Source organism: Mauremys mutica, chromosome 10 (assembly GCF_020497125.1).
Source record: "Mauremys mutica isolate MM-2020 ecotype Southern chromosome 10, ASM2049712v1, whole genome shotgun sequence".
In the NCBI taxonomy this organism is placed as follows: domain Eukaryota; kingdom Metazoa; phylum Chordata; order Testudines; family Geoemydidae; genus Mauremys; species Mauremys mutica.
Genome location: NC_059081.1, coordinates 38,588,288 through 38,603,674, shown reverse-complemented (window position 1 = coordinate 38,603,674; position 15,387 = coordinate 38,588,288). Strand labels below are relative to the sequence as shown.

Genomic DNA, 15,387 nt, shown 5'->3' with positions numbered 1-15,387 from the left:
TGCATGTAGTGGTAAAAACTAAAATTCGTTACATCTTTGGACCAAACTAATTTTTTTGAGATGGAGATATGTATGGTAAGACTTCATAAAAGTGCTGTCATGGAGCGTCCTGCTTGGAGTGCCCGTCTGCAGTTGGCCGCAGCATGACAGACACGCCTGCATTAGTTTATCCTTTTGTAGTTCCAGAAATAGTCCAAACAGTCTTCCAAAGTATAAATACAGTTCCAGGCACATAACCCATAAGAAAACAAGTTCCAACACCAACTTCTACAGTTACAGGCCTGTCTCCACACAGTTCATCAAGTAGAGCCCCAGCATCTCTGATCAGTGCCCTGGCTATCCAATGCAACCCCAGTGTCCCTCACTGTGTCCTGGGTCTCCAGCACAGCCCCGGTGTTCTTAACCATGCCTGGGGAGTCAGCCTTCAGCCTTCTCTCGCTTCAGCTCTCTGGTTTTGAGAGCCAGCGGGAACCTTCTTCGGCTGCATTCAGCCTTCAGCTCTCTCCAGCCTTTTGTGACCGTGGCTCTCTTGCCTAGGAAGGATAGCTGGCTAGCTTTTCCATGGGTTTCCGAGCCCTCAGCCCTTTTCAGCTTCCTGGCACCGGCTTTGATAGTCGGCAAGCTAATCCCTTTGTTGGCTTACTTGATAATTCCTCCCTCTTTCCAGGGAGTCTCCTGACAGGCACCTTAACTCACTAGGTCTCCCTCTTGCTGGGTCTCTTCCTCCCTCAGATCTCCTAGTTTCTTTATAGTACCAGGTGCTGCCTGGCTCTCTAACTGGCCAAACTGGGGGCACCTGTTCTGGCAAAGGGGAACTGGACCCTGCTTCATCTAGTGGGGCCAGCCATCCTGTGAAAAGCTCCTTTGGACCTGTGTTCAGAGAATTTTCACTTTTTAGCTTATGTTGGTTCTGCATTGTATCATGAAAGGTTAACTACATTTCATATATAAATAATTGTATTTTATCTCATGCCTGTTGTTAAAAAAAAAAAAAAAAAAAAGGGCAGAGATTCTGTGCTATGCCTCTAAGAGCAGCTGGGGGGAAGATTAAGACCACCTTTAAACCATCTTTGTGCCCGCCTGGTCCTGGGATACTTTGGCCAGGTGAGGCCCCTGGCATAACTCAAACGGCTCTGGGGGATCTATCTGAGTTACAACAATTTCCTTGGGTTTCCCACGGAGTTGGAGATCTGTTCAGAAACTGCATTACTCTGAGTGCTGTGGCCCTGTCACTGACATGCCCTTATGTTAGGACTCACAAGTATGGAGTGTGGAGGGAGGGTTCAAAGTGGTGGTCTTCACAATGACTGCACCAGGGAAATCCCCCCCTTTAGAGCACTTGCATACTACTTCAGCCTTTTTACCACCAAGGGGACAGTGTGAGGGTTAGACTCTTGCCCCAAGACTTGATATATAGCTATGCTGCATGATGATTAAGGTTAAGATTCTGTCACAGGTATTTTTAGTAAAAGTCAGGAACAGGTCACAGGCAATAAACAAATACTATTGGAAGTCTGCAATCTGTCCCTGACTTTTACTAAAAATATTTTAGTAAAAGTCAGGGACAGATAGGGATAGGGAGAGGGACAAACAGAGCACTGACCGCTGCTGCTCCAGCACTGACCCAATCCCAGCTACTGCTCCAGCAGGTGGGGGATCAGTCAGCTGTTCTGATGGCCCTGGGACTGGCCACCGGTCAACTGTTCTGGCTCTGCCCCAAAAGTCCTGGAAGTTCTGGAAAGTCATGGAATCCGTAACCTACATGATTGTTGTATCGTTAATGATGATAAATTCATATTTTGGAACTAAGAATGGTGTGTATAGCTTGCTAAATTTTTACCTTAAGGCAGAAAAACTTTGACTAGCACAGGGAAACCTCCTTAGCCACTGTTTAATTGTAGCTGTATAAATACTCTTCAAACTTAATTAGTTTGCCAGTATTTATTATTCTGAGAAATATAGAAATGTGTTCAACGATCAGACATTAGATCATTTTCCACTTCTAAAATCCTTTTTCCTCATAGTTTATAATATCTATAGCATCTGAAATGAAAATTTTTACCACCTTTTATTTTTTTTCTTTTCGTGTGGTGTGCAAACTAATTTTCTTATTGTAAGGATGAGTTTCTGGCATCATTTTTTTCCCAAAAAGTGTTTTATAGGAAAAAAGTGGAGGAATACCTATATAAAAATTACATGGACTTTATAAATGAGAGATAAAAGGGTGGAGAAGAGCAGGAGTAAATTTGAACCTGTCATGCTTTGAATATTTTTTTATATCACTCAAATTAGAAACAGCTTATACTTTTTCACATATGAAGTGAGGTACTGAACAATTTCAGCCCTTTTAGTCTGACATAAGCTCTTTCTGCTGCTGGCTCATTAGCCGTATAAAAATGACAAATCAATTTTCAGAATTATTCCAACACTGCTAGTTCAGCTGTCTCCCTCATCTGACTCTGTCCAGTCTTTGCCTTGAATCACTGTGAAAATATACTGCATATCACTAAAGGTTAGTGGGCTTCTGACATTCTGACCAAGTGTGAGGTCAGTCAGTTGCCATTAATGGAGAGAGACATAGCGCACTGGAAAGGACATTGTTGCGCCATGTGCTGTTTGGATATCTGGCTCTCCGTTGCCCATCTTATATTAGTGTAGTTGTATGGAGCCTCACGCTCGAGAAGAGTGTGGCAGAGGGCTGTGAGTCACCGGGGATTCCCTTTTCCAGAGAAAATCTCAGTCAGCATGAAGGACAGTGCAAGTGATGGAACCTTCTCTTATAGTAAATTTGCACTTGGTAAGCATTAGTGGGTCCCTTGTGCACCATGTGCTTCAATGAGCAGTTAATCTGTACTTCTTTAATTGAGCCTTGTGATGGGGGTATACTAGGCCCTTCGAGGCTCACTACTGGATTTACCACACAACAGTTGCAAATAGTTTTATTATTTCTTAAATAACCTATTGATTAGTAGTTTTAATAGTTTTAGAATAGAATCAGATTACAGCCCACCCCTCTTTCCCCCCTTTCCTCGTTCCAATGTTCAGGTACCAGACTATGCTCAGAATTCCGTGCTTCAAACTATGCATCTCCTTCCCGCAATCCTTCTTGTTCAGCGACGACCATCAGTGCTCTCTCTACTGCCTGGAGGAAGCTCACATTGCGGCTCAGTACAGTGTTTGCCATTCTTTCCCCAGTTGTACCCGAGAGAGTGGGCACTTCGCCTCTGCAAGTATCTCCTGGAGATGGCCATGAGACCCCAATCAGACCCAGACCAGGGAACTCCCCCATATATCATCCTGAATCAGCAAGGTGTACGCCTCCTGCTGTAAAGTCCGCCTCCGGTGCTGGAGAATCCACCCCACAGATCCTGTGACGAGGCCTAGTTGGGAAGTTATGAAGCACTGTCATAAGCATGGGACTAAGTCTTTCTTTAAGTTCACTTCAGAAAAATCAGACATCCCATCCACCAGCTTTGCCTATGAGGACTCAGTACGTTTTAAGACCTAGAAACTTTGGGCTCCACTGGCTCCAGGCCATATTCCATCGGTACCACCATCTCCAGCTCCTCACAAGACCTGGGACCTCCTGTCACTGGTGAAGACAACGTTTCCTTACACCCACACCCCAAATTTATCCCTAAAGTAGTTACAGTTTCACTTTAATTAATCCATTCACTTAACTTGTATTATTTTTGAAACCTCACACTTCTGTAGAAGAACGTAGACTCCACTCCCTCGGTGTGCAATGAGCTTTGGCCTTTTACCTGAAGAGAACAAGACCTATCAGGATGTCCCTGAGACTGTTTATTGCCATAACAGAGAGAGTCGGGGGCATGCCATCTCCACCCAGAGAATTTCTAAATTGGTATCCAGATGCATTCTACTCTGTCAGCTCTTGAAACTTCCTCCCCCTACAGGGGTATGAGCTCAGTCCATTGAGCGTAACAACCATGGCATCTCTTCAGGATGTACCCTCCTAGACATCTGTAAAGTTGCTATGTGGAGTTCCATCCACACATTTTTAAAACATTACGCCCTGGTGCAGGACTTGGCTGCTGATGTCTCCTTTGGAACGGCAGTCCTCTGCTCGACCCTACTGTCCTGATCCTCGTACCCTCCTCCTACTTAGGTATTGCTTGTCAATCACTGACAGTGGAATGCAATAGGGACCATTACTCGAAGAAGAGGTCACTTACCTATAATTGGAGGTTTGTTGAAATGTGTGGTCCCTATCTGTATTCCACTACCTGCCCTCCTTCCCTTCTGCTTTGGATCTTTCTGATTCATGGTGGAGAAGAAACTGAAGAGGTGTTTGATCTGCCCTGCCCTTTATTGCCTTGATCAGAAGTATGAGGTGAGCCTGGGTGCATGCACAGACCAACAAACACTATTTTCAAAGTTCTCCGATTCTGGGCGCATGATGTGCATGTCTAACTCACAGTGGAATACAGGTAGGCGCCACACATCTCGAAGAACCTCCACTTACAGGTATAACCTCCTCTTTTTCAGGGTACACAAAGGTTCAGACATGTATAAAGTTGCAGGATGCTGCATAAGTTCCACTGTGTCTCGACTGGAAATTTATCCTGATTACAGCCATAATTGGCCTGCCATTAATTTAACTGCACTGGTATAACCCTTAAACTGGACAAGAAAAGCCACTATTTGCATCACTGGAGCTCATCCCATTTTTAATATGGGTAGGCTTGCCTGCCACAAATAGCAAGCTTTGACCATCTATACCAGATATTGCACTGGGTAGCTATACCGATGGCTATACAGTAACACCTCACTTAAAGTTGTCCTGGTTAATGTTGTTTCATTGTTAGGTTGCTGATCAGTTAGAGAACATGCTCGTTTGAAGTTGTGCAATGCTCTGTTATAACGTTTGGCAGCAGCCTGCTTTGTCTACTGCTTGTAGAAAGAGCAGCCCATTGGAGCTAGCTGGTGGGGGCTTGAAACCAGGTTTGACCAGAAGCCCCCCATCAGCTCCCTGCTCCCCTAAGTTCTGTGCGGCAGCCGCCCAGCAGGCTATCAATTGCTGGCAGTTCAGCTGTCCCTCCCCCCATTGCTGCTCCTGCCCTCTGCCTTGGAGCTGCTCCCGGGAGCCTCCTGCTTGCTGTGCAAGCAGGTAGAGAGGGACTAATGTCAGGGTGTCCCCCTCCCCCCTTCTCCTGCTTCCCCTACTCCTCCCCCCCCACACCCCATCTCCATAAAGCGAGGGGGGACATGAGAGGTCTCAGGACAGAGGGAGCTTGCTCTCAGCAGCTGCTGTCTGAACTTGCTGATATACCTAAAAAGGCAATGTACTTAAAGTGGGGTTAGCATACTTAAAGTGGCAATGCGCATCCATCTCTCTCTCTCACTCTCTGCCATGCTGTCTCCCCTCCCTCCATTTGTGCTGCTTTGTAGAGTGAGGGGCTACCTTAACAACAATGTGTTAACCGTTGAGGGCTCAGCCAAGTGCTAGTTCATCATTTAGCAGTAAGGCATTCCCTGGGAAATATCCCACCCCCTGACTTCACCGCCTCAACTAAGCTTCACTATCATCATTGCTGTGTACAGTGTTAAATTGTTTGTTTAAAACTTTATTGTGTGTGTGTGTGTTTTCTCTGGTGAAAAAAATTTCCTTGGAACCTAACCTCCCCTATTTACATTAATTCTTATGAGAAATTGGATTTGTTTAACATCATTTTCCTTAAAGTCACATTTTTCAGGAACATAACTACAACGTTAATCGAGGAGTTACTGTAATCCAGGCAAATCTCCAGTCTAGACAAGTCCTTTATCTAATCTGCACCAGACCTAAATATGGGTATCTTGAACTCTTTGGCTGGAATGATAGTTTGCTTAATCTGAATTGCTGTCACATGCTGTGTTAATTAGTATTGTTAATTAGAAGTATTGCTGGTTAGGGAGGAGTGCTTTCATTTTAGGAGGAGTTTCATCATGTCCAGGTAACTTAACTCTTAAGGAACTATGTTTTTATAATTAACAAGGTAGAGAGCTAAGATTCTGCCTAAGCTGCTGAAGCTTATTTCTGTTGTCTAGTAAGTGTGTGTCAATTGCAAAACAGGTTCCCCGAGATGGCTGTCTGATACTAAGTTTAGCAGTCACAAAGAGGATGTGGATCCTAAGTCTGACATCAGGGCCAGCTCCAGACGCCAGCGCGCCAAGCGCGTGCTTGGGGCAGCATGCTGCGGGGGGCGCTCTGCCTGTCGCTGGGAGGGCGGCAGGCAGCTCCGGTGGACCTCCCGCAGGCGTGTCTGCGGAGGGTCCGCTGGTCCCGCGGCTCCGGTGGACCTCCCGCAGGCGTGCCTGCGGATGCTCCACCGGAGCCGCGGGACCAGCGGACCCTCCGCAGGCACATCTGTGGGAGGTCCACCGGAGCCGCGGGACCGGCGACCGCCAGAGCGCCCCCCGCGGCGTGCCGCCGTGCTTGGGGCGGCGAAATTCCTAGAGCCGCCCCTGTCTGACATTGTTTGTTTGTTCACCCCCTTTGAATAATTGTGCTACCCAGATACAAAATTTATCTTGTCCTTCCTGGGTGCATTTTCTTGGCATTAATAAATAGATGATTTTCTTGGCCAGAAAGATGTGACTGCCTATACTTTGACAGTTTGTTCTTGTGAAAAAATGACGTTTTCTGCTGTGGCAGTCCAGTTAAGAGAAAAGTCTTAATTCTCTGGTCTTTTTTGTCTATCTTTTTGACAAAGGAGAAAGATATGGCATTACAGTACTGCATTCAGATTGTATCTGGTTAGATAGAATTAGAGGGTGCCATAGATCTAGCTCTGATCTTTATTTTGTTTGAATCCCCTGACACAGATTGTGTAACTTCCAGAGTACTGATAAGCAAAAATCGCTCAACTTTCAGTTAGAGAGCCGTTTTTCTAACTGACAGCTGTGCAAACTCAACGTCGTGTCTGAAAGTTCAGCTGTGTTCATTCTGGCTTGTGCATCATAACTAGTCAGAGAATTTCTGGCACATTATCTATAATTGGGCTATACAGGTTTAATTAAGGCCCAGTTTGTCCCTCCAGTTGATACTTAATTAACAGTTCTGTTGGTGATTCACGGGTAGACTAGAGTTTATCCTCCCAAAGCAGTATTGGTTCTTAAGTGCTAAAAAGAGTAAAAAGTAGTAACAATGTAAGGAGGAAAAAAAAAAAAGACAGCAGAAAAACCTTTGAATGTATGCCAGGAGCAAGTCTGATAGGTAAGAAGTTGCTATTTTAAAATTTCTTTTGTAACTATAACTGCATGTTGAATATCTTGCATTGTCTGAGACATGGAGCATGATCTACTTGGGTAGTATCTCAGTTTTCCAAATTGAAAATTTCATTCAGTTTTCAATAATCTATTTACCTCTTTCTGGTTAATTTTGAAGGAAATTTGTAGAAAAATTCTAGAAAGCAATTTAGTGTTACTGCTAGATGTAGAAATGCCTAATTAACTTTTTAATAGCACTACTTGGAGAAATAGTAACAGTATACAAAGAAATTAATGGTGCTGCCTGGGAACTCTCTTTGAACAGTACTGCAGTGGTGTAGGTTGGAAGTTGAGGGAGATGACAGTGGAAGTGTTCCATTACATGCTGGAAATTATGCTGTGTTGTTGCAATTCTGTGAAAGAAAAACATGGTCCTATATCAGGGTAGTGCCTATTATCTAGGACAGAGCTTCCTAGACTTTTCTTGTTGCATGCCCCCTTCCAAATCTACCAGCTGCCCACATACTTCTACCCTTCTCATCACTGATACTTTGTGTGTTTTTCTTAACACTACTGGTCTTTAGCCATCTGTCCATAGTTCACTGTTACATACAGATATAGTTATGATGTGACATATACTACCAAAAAAAACCCCTGACTAAGTTCTGAGCTCAGTTAGACTGGACAGTTGCTGGGCAACTAAACCTGCTCTGTACGGTGATTGGAGGTGAGGGCTCTGCACATCAGAGTCTCTGCGTATCTGTGTTCTCATTGGTACGTCTTGAAGTAAATTAACTACCATATTTTATATAACAAATTCCCACAGAGTTTTAAAGCTTTGTCTCAGTAGCCTATTATGAAAATGCAGTAAGTAAAATACAGTCCACCATTACACAATTTCTCCTGTGTACCCCACAGAGATGTCTCACGTACCACAGTTTGGGAACTCTGATCTAGGATCTTGTATGACATCCATTGCCGTAGATCAGTGGTTCTCAAACTGTGGGTTGGGACCCCAAAGTGGATCGCGACCGTGTTTTAATGGGATTGCCAGGGCTGGCATTAGACTTGGTGGGGCCCGTGGTTGAAGCCAACTCGCGAGGGCTTCAGCCCTGAGCAGCAGGGTTCAAGTTACACGCCCCCCCCCCTTCCCAGGGCTGAAGCCGTGGGGCTTTTGGTCCCCCTGCCGCCTTGGGCGGTGGGGCTCAGACTTTGGCCCCCATGACCCTCCTGGGTTTGTGTAGTAATTTTTGTTGTCAGAAGGGGGTCGCGGTGTAATGAAGTTTGAGATTATTTGAATGCCTCACAAACACTGATGAATTTATCCTCGGAACACTCTTGTGAAGTAGGAAGGTCCATTATCCTCAATTTATATAGAGAGAATTGAGATACAAAGAATAAGTGATTTATCCAAGGTCACGAAGGAAGTCTGTGCCAGAACTGGGAATTCAACCCAGATCTTCTGACACAAAGTACAGTACCTTTGTATATTGGATTCTTGAAAACAAGTAACAAAAGAGCCCCCAAAATTCAGCAACCACACTTTAAAAAAAATTTTTTAAAGGGCCTTGAGCAGAGCTATTCACTGTGTTATGTCTCCTGCTGCAGGTTCCTTCCATGTTCGCTGAAAGATGATTTCTGGAATTCTGCCATGCCATGGCTTTATTTTTTGCAGCTGTGATGATTTCATTAAAAAATTTAAGTGGAGGATGTCTTTACATTTTCAATGAGCAATCAGAAAAATCGTGGCACTAAATAAAAGAATGTGCTTTCTTGACCCATTTTTCAAAAGGTGTTATATTCTCTTCAAAGAGTTTGTAGTTATGCCAGATATTATGATGAGAGACTGTAGCATTGTACTCCTTTAAATAACATCTGGTTTGTTTTCACACTAAATGTAATTTTTTAACAGAATAAATTTAAACTTTTAATGTTGCATACAAGAGTTTTTGAAATGGTGTCATAATAAAGAGTCTGTTATGGTAGACAGTTTGTCATATGAAAGGTACAGTAGGAGCCTGAAGATATACTCATAAGGTGAGCGGTGCTTCCCTTTGTGGTGTTGAGACCTTAACTGTATTGCAACAGATTTTGAAAAATAATGTAGAAATTTAGATCTTGATTAGAAATATAACACTAACATTAGTTTCTGTAGTGAGAATGTTAGTTTATTATCAAACTGTGATGCAGTACTGATGTAATCATGCTATGCTTTGTTAGTGATAATGTGGTATATAAAAATAAATCGGTTTGATATTTTTTATTTTCTCAATACATGCAATACTTTTCCTGTATTTTTCCAGTGTATATTTATCTCTTGTTTTGTATGCCAGACAAGGATGCAGAAAACATAGTAGAATTTAGAAATAATCATTTTTCTAGGTCATGAATACTAGTATTAAAACCTGGGATTTTGGAATGGCAGAATTTTAATAGAAATGCCTTGCAAATATAGGTTCTGATCTGCATGGGTGGACCTCAGTTAATTTTGTTTGGATTCCACCCATGCGGATAAGATTGCAGATTTGGTGAGACAATGTAAAGACACCTTAGAAAATGCTGTATTTCTTGTACTTATTTGATAGAAAATGGTCATATATAATTTTACTGAATGTTTGTTCCTGAAAACTATACCTGTATTTCAGTGTCCTTTTACATGTGAATGACATGAGTTTACTAGATTCTGTTCACATTTAAAGTATGTAGATTTTGATTGGAGTTCAAATTGGTTATGTGCAATTCATGGTTAATCTTAAACTGAGTGAGTTCTGTGGATTTTGAGTGCTTCTGATAGTGTATGAATACCTTGGTCTTTCCCACCATTATAAGTTTCAATTTCAAATTCATCCTTGTAACTGTAGTTTGTATTTTCTATTCTCTGCAGATAGAGAGTTCTTTAAAACTCTTTTTATAGTTTGCGGCTGTAAATCTGAGTGGTGGAGGGGGTAAGATTTAGGGGGGAAATTAAATTTTAAAAAATACAAGTGCATTAATTATACATAAGAGAAATGTAAAGATTATTAAAAACGGAAAATCTCAGCACCATTAAGTTTGCTATAGAGAGGGAAAGACATTACATATTTAAGAGAGACATAGTACAAATTGGTGGTTTTCCACTTTTTTTCTTTGAAAAAATTCTATGTGCTATGTTCTGCAAGTAAATATAAAATATTTATATAGACTTGTATTTCTATCTTAACTCACGATTTTGGAAAGAGAGTAATTCTTTTAGAAGCAGACTATTACAAATGAATGTTTTATAAAAGGAAATATAAAGGCCAAAATTAAAAACTATCAAGCCAAGATAGAAACAAGTGGTAAACCACAAAATATACAGGTAAACCAGGACCTGAACAACATAAAGCAGGGGCACACAAACTTTTTGGCCTGAGGGCCGCATTCGATTTCAGAAATTGTATGGAGGGCCAGTTAGAGGAGGCTATGCCTCCCAAAACAGCCAGGCATGGCCTGGCCCTCACCTCCAATCCGACCCCCCCTGCTTCTTGTCCCCCAACAGGCCTCCCCAGACTCCTGCCCCATCCAACTCTCCCTGACCGCCCCGAAACGTCCATCCCTGACTGCCCCCCGCCGCCCCATTCAACCCCTCCTCTCATTCCTGACTGCCCCCCGGGACCCCTGCCCCATCCAACCACCCCTTCTCCCTGTCCCCTGACTGCCCCCCGCCACTCCATCCAATCCCCCCTCTCCTTCCTAACTGCCCCCTGGGGACTCCTGCTCCCATTCAACATCCCCTGTTCCCTGCCTTTTAACCGCCCTGCCCACTATCCACACCCCTGCCCCCTGACTGCCCCCCTCCGAACTCCCCTGCCCTCTATCCAAACCTCTCCCCCTCCCGCTCACTGCCCCCTGCTACAGCCACACTGCCCGGAGCACCAGCTGCGCTGCCCCAGGAGCTCGCAGCCCCACCGCCCAGAGCATTGTGCCGGCGGCGCAGTGAGCTGAGGCTGCAGGGGAGGGGCTAGCCTCCCCGGCCAGGAGCTCAGGGGCCAAGCAGGAGGGTCCTGCGGGCTGGATGTGGCCCATGGGCCGTAGTTTGCCCACCTCTGACATAAAATATAGGGGTCTTGGCAACATGTCAGCTTTGTGTTTTTCTTCATAGTTTTGGAATCTGACATTGGAGGACTTATACAAATTTTTTTCTTTGTAAGTTTTGCTGAAGTTTATAAGTGAAGACAGCTTTATTATTTGGGGAGTGTTCACTAGATATTCCTCAGCTCCATAGCTCTTGAATTTGTTGTAATTCATATGGTTCCATTAGAAGAAGAAATGTGCTGATTGGTTTCTGGAAAACATTGTGTGGTGATTTGAACTGATATGCCCGAGTTTTGCATATGCATTGTGCATTATCATATGAATACTGTGTTTACCAAAAGTGAAAATTACCTCCAGAATAATTTTAGATGTCTTATTAGAGTGCTAATACTGTTTGCAGTTTAAGGTTAAACTAAACAAAAGGAATGAAAAGGATTAAACGAAAATGAAATATTTTTTCTACAAATTATTGGAGTTTTGATTTATTTCAAAATGAAATTTAAATTCATACAGAGGTTTATAGATGAGAAAGCTGATAGTTATTCTGCAATTGTAAAAGTAACATTTTGTGAAATGTATAATGATTGTGTAGACATATTTAATAGTTGTAAAGACTGTACAGTTTTAAAATTATACTTGTCATTTACATTGGCTACTTAAGATGCTATATTAAAATGCTAATAATCGAATAACAAATTTGATAATAAAATCACTTAACTTCTTTCCAACGAGACTGAAAGCAGAAGAGGATGGATGAGAGGAGAAGATTACTTTTTAATGTCATCAATACTTGGTTAAATCTTGTCAATTTATCACTTAACATTAACTTGCTTTGTTCACAGAATGTTCATTAAATGTTTAGACTAAACATAACTTAAGATAACAGTGTATCACTCAACAAACATCATGTAGATAAACATTTGTAAGCATTGTGTTCCTGTTGAAAGATACATTTTGAAAATAGCTTTGACAAACTTTTATTCTTATATCAAAACGGTGCAGTATATAGAAGTCAGTAGTGCCGAGCTGTTGGCTCAGACTTGGGCCCCTTTCAGCTGGGCAGTGTACAAATATGGCAAAAAAGCAGACTTTGACCACAAGACCTTATTATCTAATTTAAAACTACAGCAGAACCTCAGTGACAAACATCAGAGTTGTGAACTGATCAATTAACCACGCACCTCATTTGAAACTGGAAGCATGCAATCAGGTATCAGCAGAGACGGGGAAAAAAAGCAAGTACAGTATGGTGTTAAACATAAGCTACTAAAAAATATAAAGGGAACATTTAAAAAAAAATTTGACATAAGGAAACTGTTTCTGTGCTTGTTTCATTTAAATTAAGATAGCTAAAATATGCATTTTGTTCCTTCTGCATAGTCAAGTTTCAAAGCTGTGTTAAGTCAAGGTTCATTTGTGAACTGTTGAAAGAACAATCGTAACGTTTTGTTGAGAGTAACGAATAACCTCCATGCCCAAGGTGTTCTTAACTCTGATGTTCTACTGTAAACACAACAAACAGGTGTAATAAACCTTCTGAAGGGAGAGAGTACAAGAGTAAGTACTCATATTGTCATCTTTTTCCTTCAGTTAAAATCTGAAATTATATTCATGCTGAACTGAGACCATGTTTTAAGAATGAGATTTTTTTTTTACTGTGTGTAACAATAATATAAATAATTAGAGCTGTTGCTGGGTCAGATTCTTTTGCATTTAAAGACATTAATTTGCTTTTTGTAGACTCCAGAGAAGAAACAATCAGAACCTTCCAGGGGAAGAAAAAGGAAAGCAGAGAACCAGAGTGAAAGTAGCCAAGGTACACCAAACATTTTTTGAATTATAGCATATCAGTTAAGTATTACATGCTTTTAGTCAAATTATATTTGCTTGAACACTTGAAATTTAGGGACTGTCTGCACAGCCCTGCAGTGCAAACTATGAGGTTATGAATTGCAGTGCACAGTGAAGTTTTGCACTGTAACTGTTCTGTATAGACCCTGCTCGTGCAAACTAGAAGGTACCTAGTTTGTGTTTCAAACAGGACTACATTAACACAAACTAGGTATCTTTTAGTTCATACTAGCAGGGTCTACACAGGACAGTTACAGTGCAACACTTTAGTGCTCACTACAGTTCACACCCAGTAGTCTGCATTCTGGGGCTGTGTAGACAAGCCCTTAGACAGCCTTACAGAGTTCTACACTCATTGCCTGAGACAAGTGATTTTTTTAACTGGTGAATAAAATATCTCTTTCCTCATTATCAATCTTGGGTAGGGACAGGCAAGTAGATTCTGTATCTGAGCTGTTAAATGTGAGAGAGAATTTTTTTGCATGGCTGCAATTAGCTCTTCCATTGTGACATTCTACCTATTTATTCAGAACCACAACAATTCTTTGCACTAGTGTGCCTCCGCAGTTACTTTTCTTATTCCAGCTGATGAGCAGGAATTCATGGTTTTAAAGTTTTCAATTGCTTTATCTTCAGATGAATTTCCATTATTGTCCTGAGTGACCTTTTTCCATCCAACAAATGTTCATAGGGGAGGATTAGAATAATTGGGGGGGATCAATAGGGTGAAATAGATGGCTTCCATCTGCCGTGGCTTGGCTTTGACTTGAATCCAGCCATAATTGTTACTATCCAGGTACTGTTTAGCCTTTGTGAAATGTGTGGTGCTCTCAATCCATTTCCTAGGGGACTAGTATGTGCTTGTTTCTCAAAACACCATCATGATACTTACTAATTGGTACTCTTTCAGACACATATGGGATTCATTGAAATATCCTGTCTCATTTTAAGGTGACCTTTTTAGGGCAGGAATGGTAGAGACTCAGAAGTCTCTGGGTAACTATCTAGCATATAAAGAAAAAGTAGTTGTGAGAACAGGGCCTATTTTATTGTTTTGGTGTTCCATTTGAACTAATAAATATCCCTTTAAATGCAAATATATAAGCCAGGAGCATTGTTCATTTGCCTCTTGGTCATTTACTGTGTTTTTTTTGTTTTGCCTTTGTGGGTGGTTCTTGCTCTTCCTCTGAGTTGATACTTGAATACTTTACCTGTTCTAATCACTGGTAGGCCTGTTGAACTGGCAGTTCAAACTATGTAGATTAATTCTAATTATCAAGGTTGCTATTTTAAAATACTGTGGCTTAGCTGCCACTAGCACCTGATTTTCCAACCAAGGGTATATTTTACCAGCTGGATGATGTAGATTTTAGGCTCCTTGGTGATGTACACATGGGCAATCAGCAAACTTGGACTCTGGCAACTGAAGGAACAGAATGTCAGCTGATTAAAAGGAAATTAGAGCCAACTCTGAGGGCTTGTGGGGTTTATTTGTAAAGACAATGTAGTGGGATGTTCCCCTTCCCTTTACCAGAGTGACTGATGAGGCATGACCTGCCCAGGAAATTACTTGGGAAGGAGGGGGAGTTTAGGGCCTTTAAATACAGAGCCTTCTTGGGAGCAAAGATAGAGAACTCCTTCAAATGGATGTTTGGTATTTTTGGATTGGAGAAATTTATTAATTTGTGATTGCATAGTTTAATGTTAACATGGTTTTAAGTCACTTGATAAATCACAGTCACTTGTTTCGGTATGAAAACTTATGTCTCTGGAACTGATTTCTGTTAAATATCTCTGGTCTGTTTGATTCTACAGTGGCAATATTTCACACATACAGATAAATAAGTTGGGAATTTTTCTTGTAATGTCTTGCCAAGACCTGAATTCAGGGTTTTATTTGTTCCCTGCAATAGCTGATGACATCACCGACATATAAAACAATGGAGGCAGCTGCGTTCCTTATAATGCTTTAGATGTTAATGTTAACTGTTACAGAAGAGACTCTGAAAACTAGAATAAATAAATAACTGGCTTGCATTATAAAACAATCTTTTTATCCATTTCTTTTAATATTGAAGTTATTCTAGGACATTTTTAGTATGTGTCCTCGAGATTAATTTCTCCTCTAGCTACTTAATGCATGATGTAAAGAATAATGCAGACAGTCTAACTTTGCCTTGCAATATATATATATTTTTTTACATTTTTTCAAGAAAGTGTAGGCTATCCCTTCCCATGTTAAGCCAAAAAAGCAAAGTGGAAGATATGTTG

The 15,387-nt window shown here is 41.6% G+C and overlaps 1 protein-coding gene across 3 annotated transcripts in view; it reads left to right on the top strand.

Annotated features, from left to right (window-relative positions):
* The window catches only part of TLK1 (tousled like kinase 1), a 146,241-nt gene that overhangs the window by 61,052 nt on the left and 69,802 nt on the right, over positions 1-15,387 (top strand). For all 3 annotated transcript variants that reach the window (XM_045032665.1, XM_045032663.1, XM_045032664.1), the window contains exon 4: positions 13,006-13,081. In XM_045032665.1, coding sequence (XP_044888600.1) covers positions 13,006-13,081 — 76 coding nt within the window. The remainder of the gene's footprint in view (positions 1-13,005; positions 13,082-15,387) is intronic.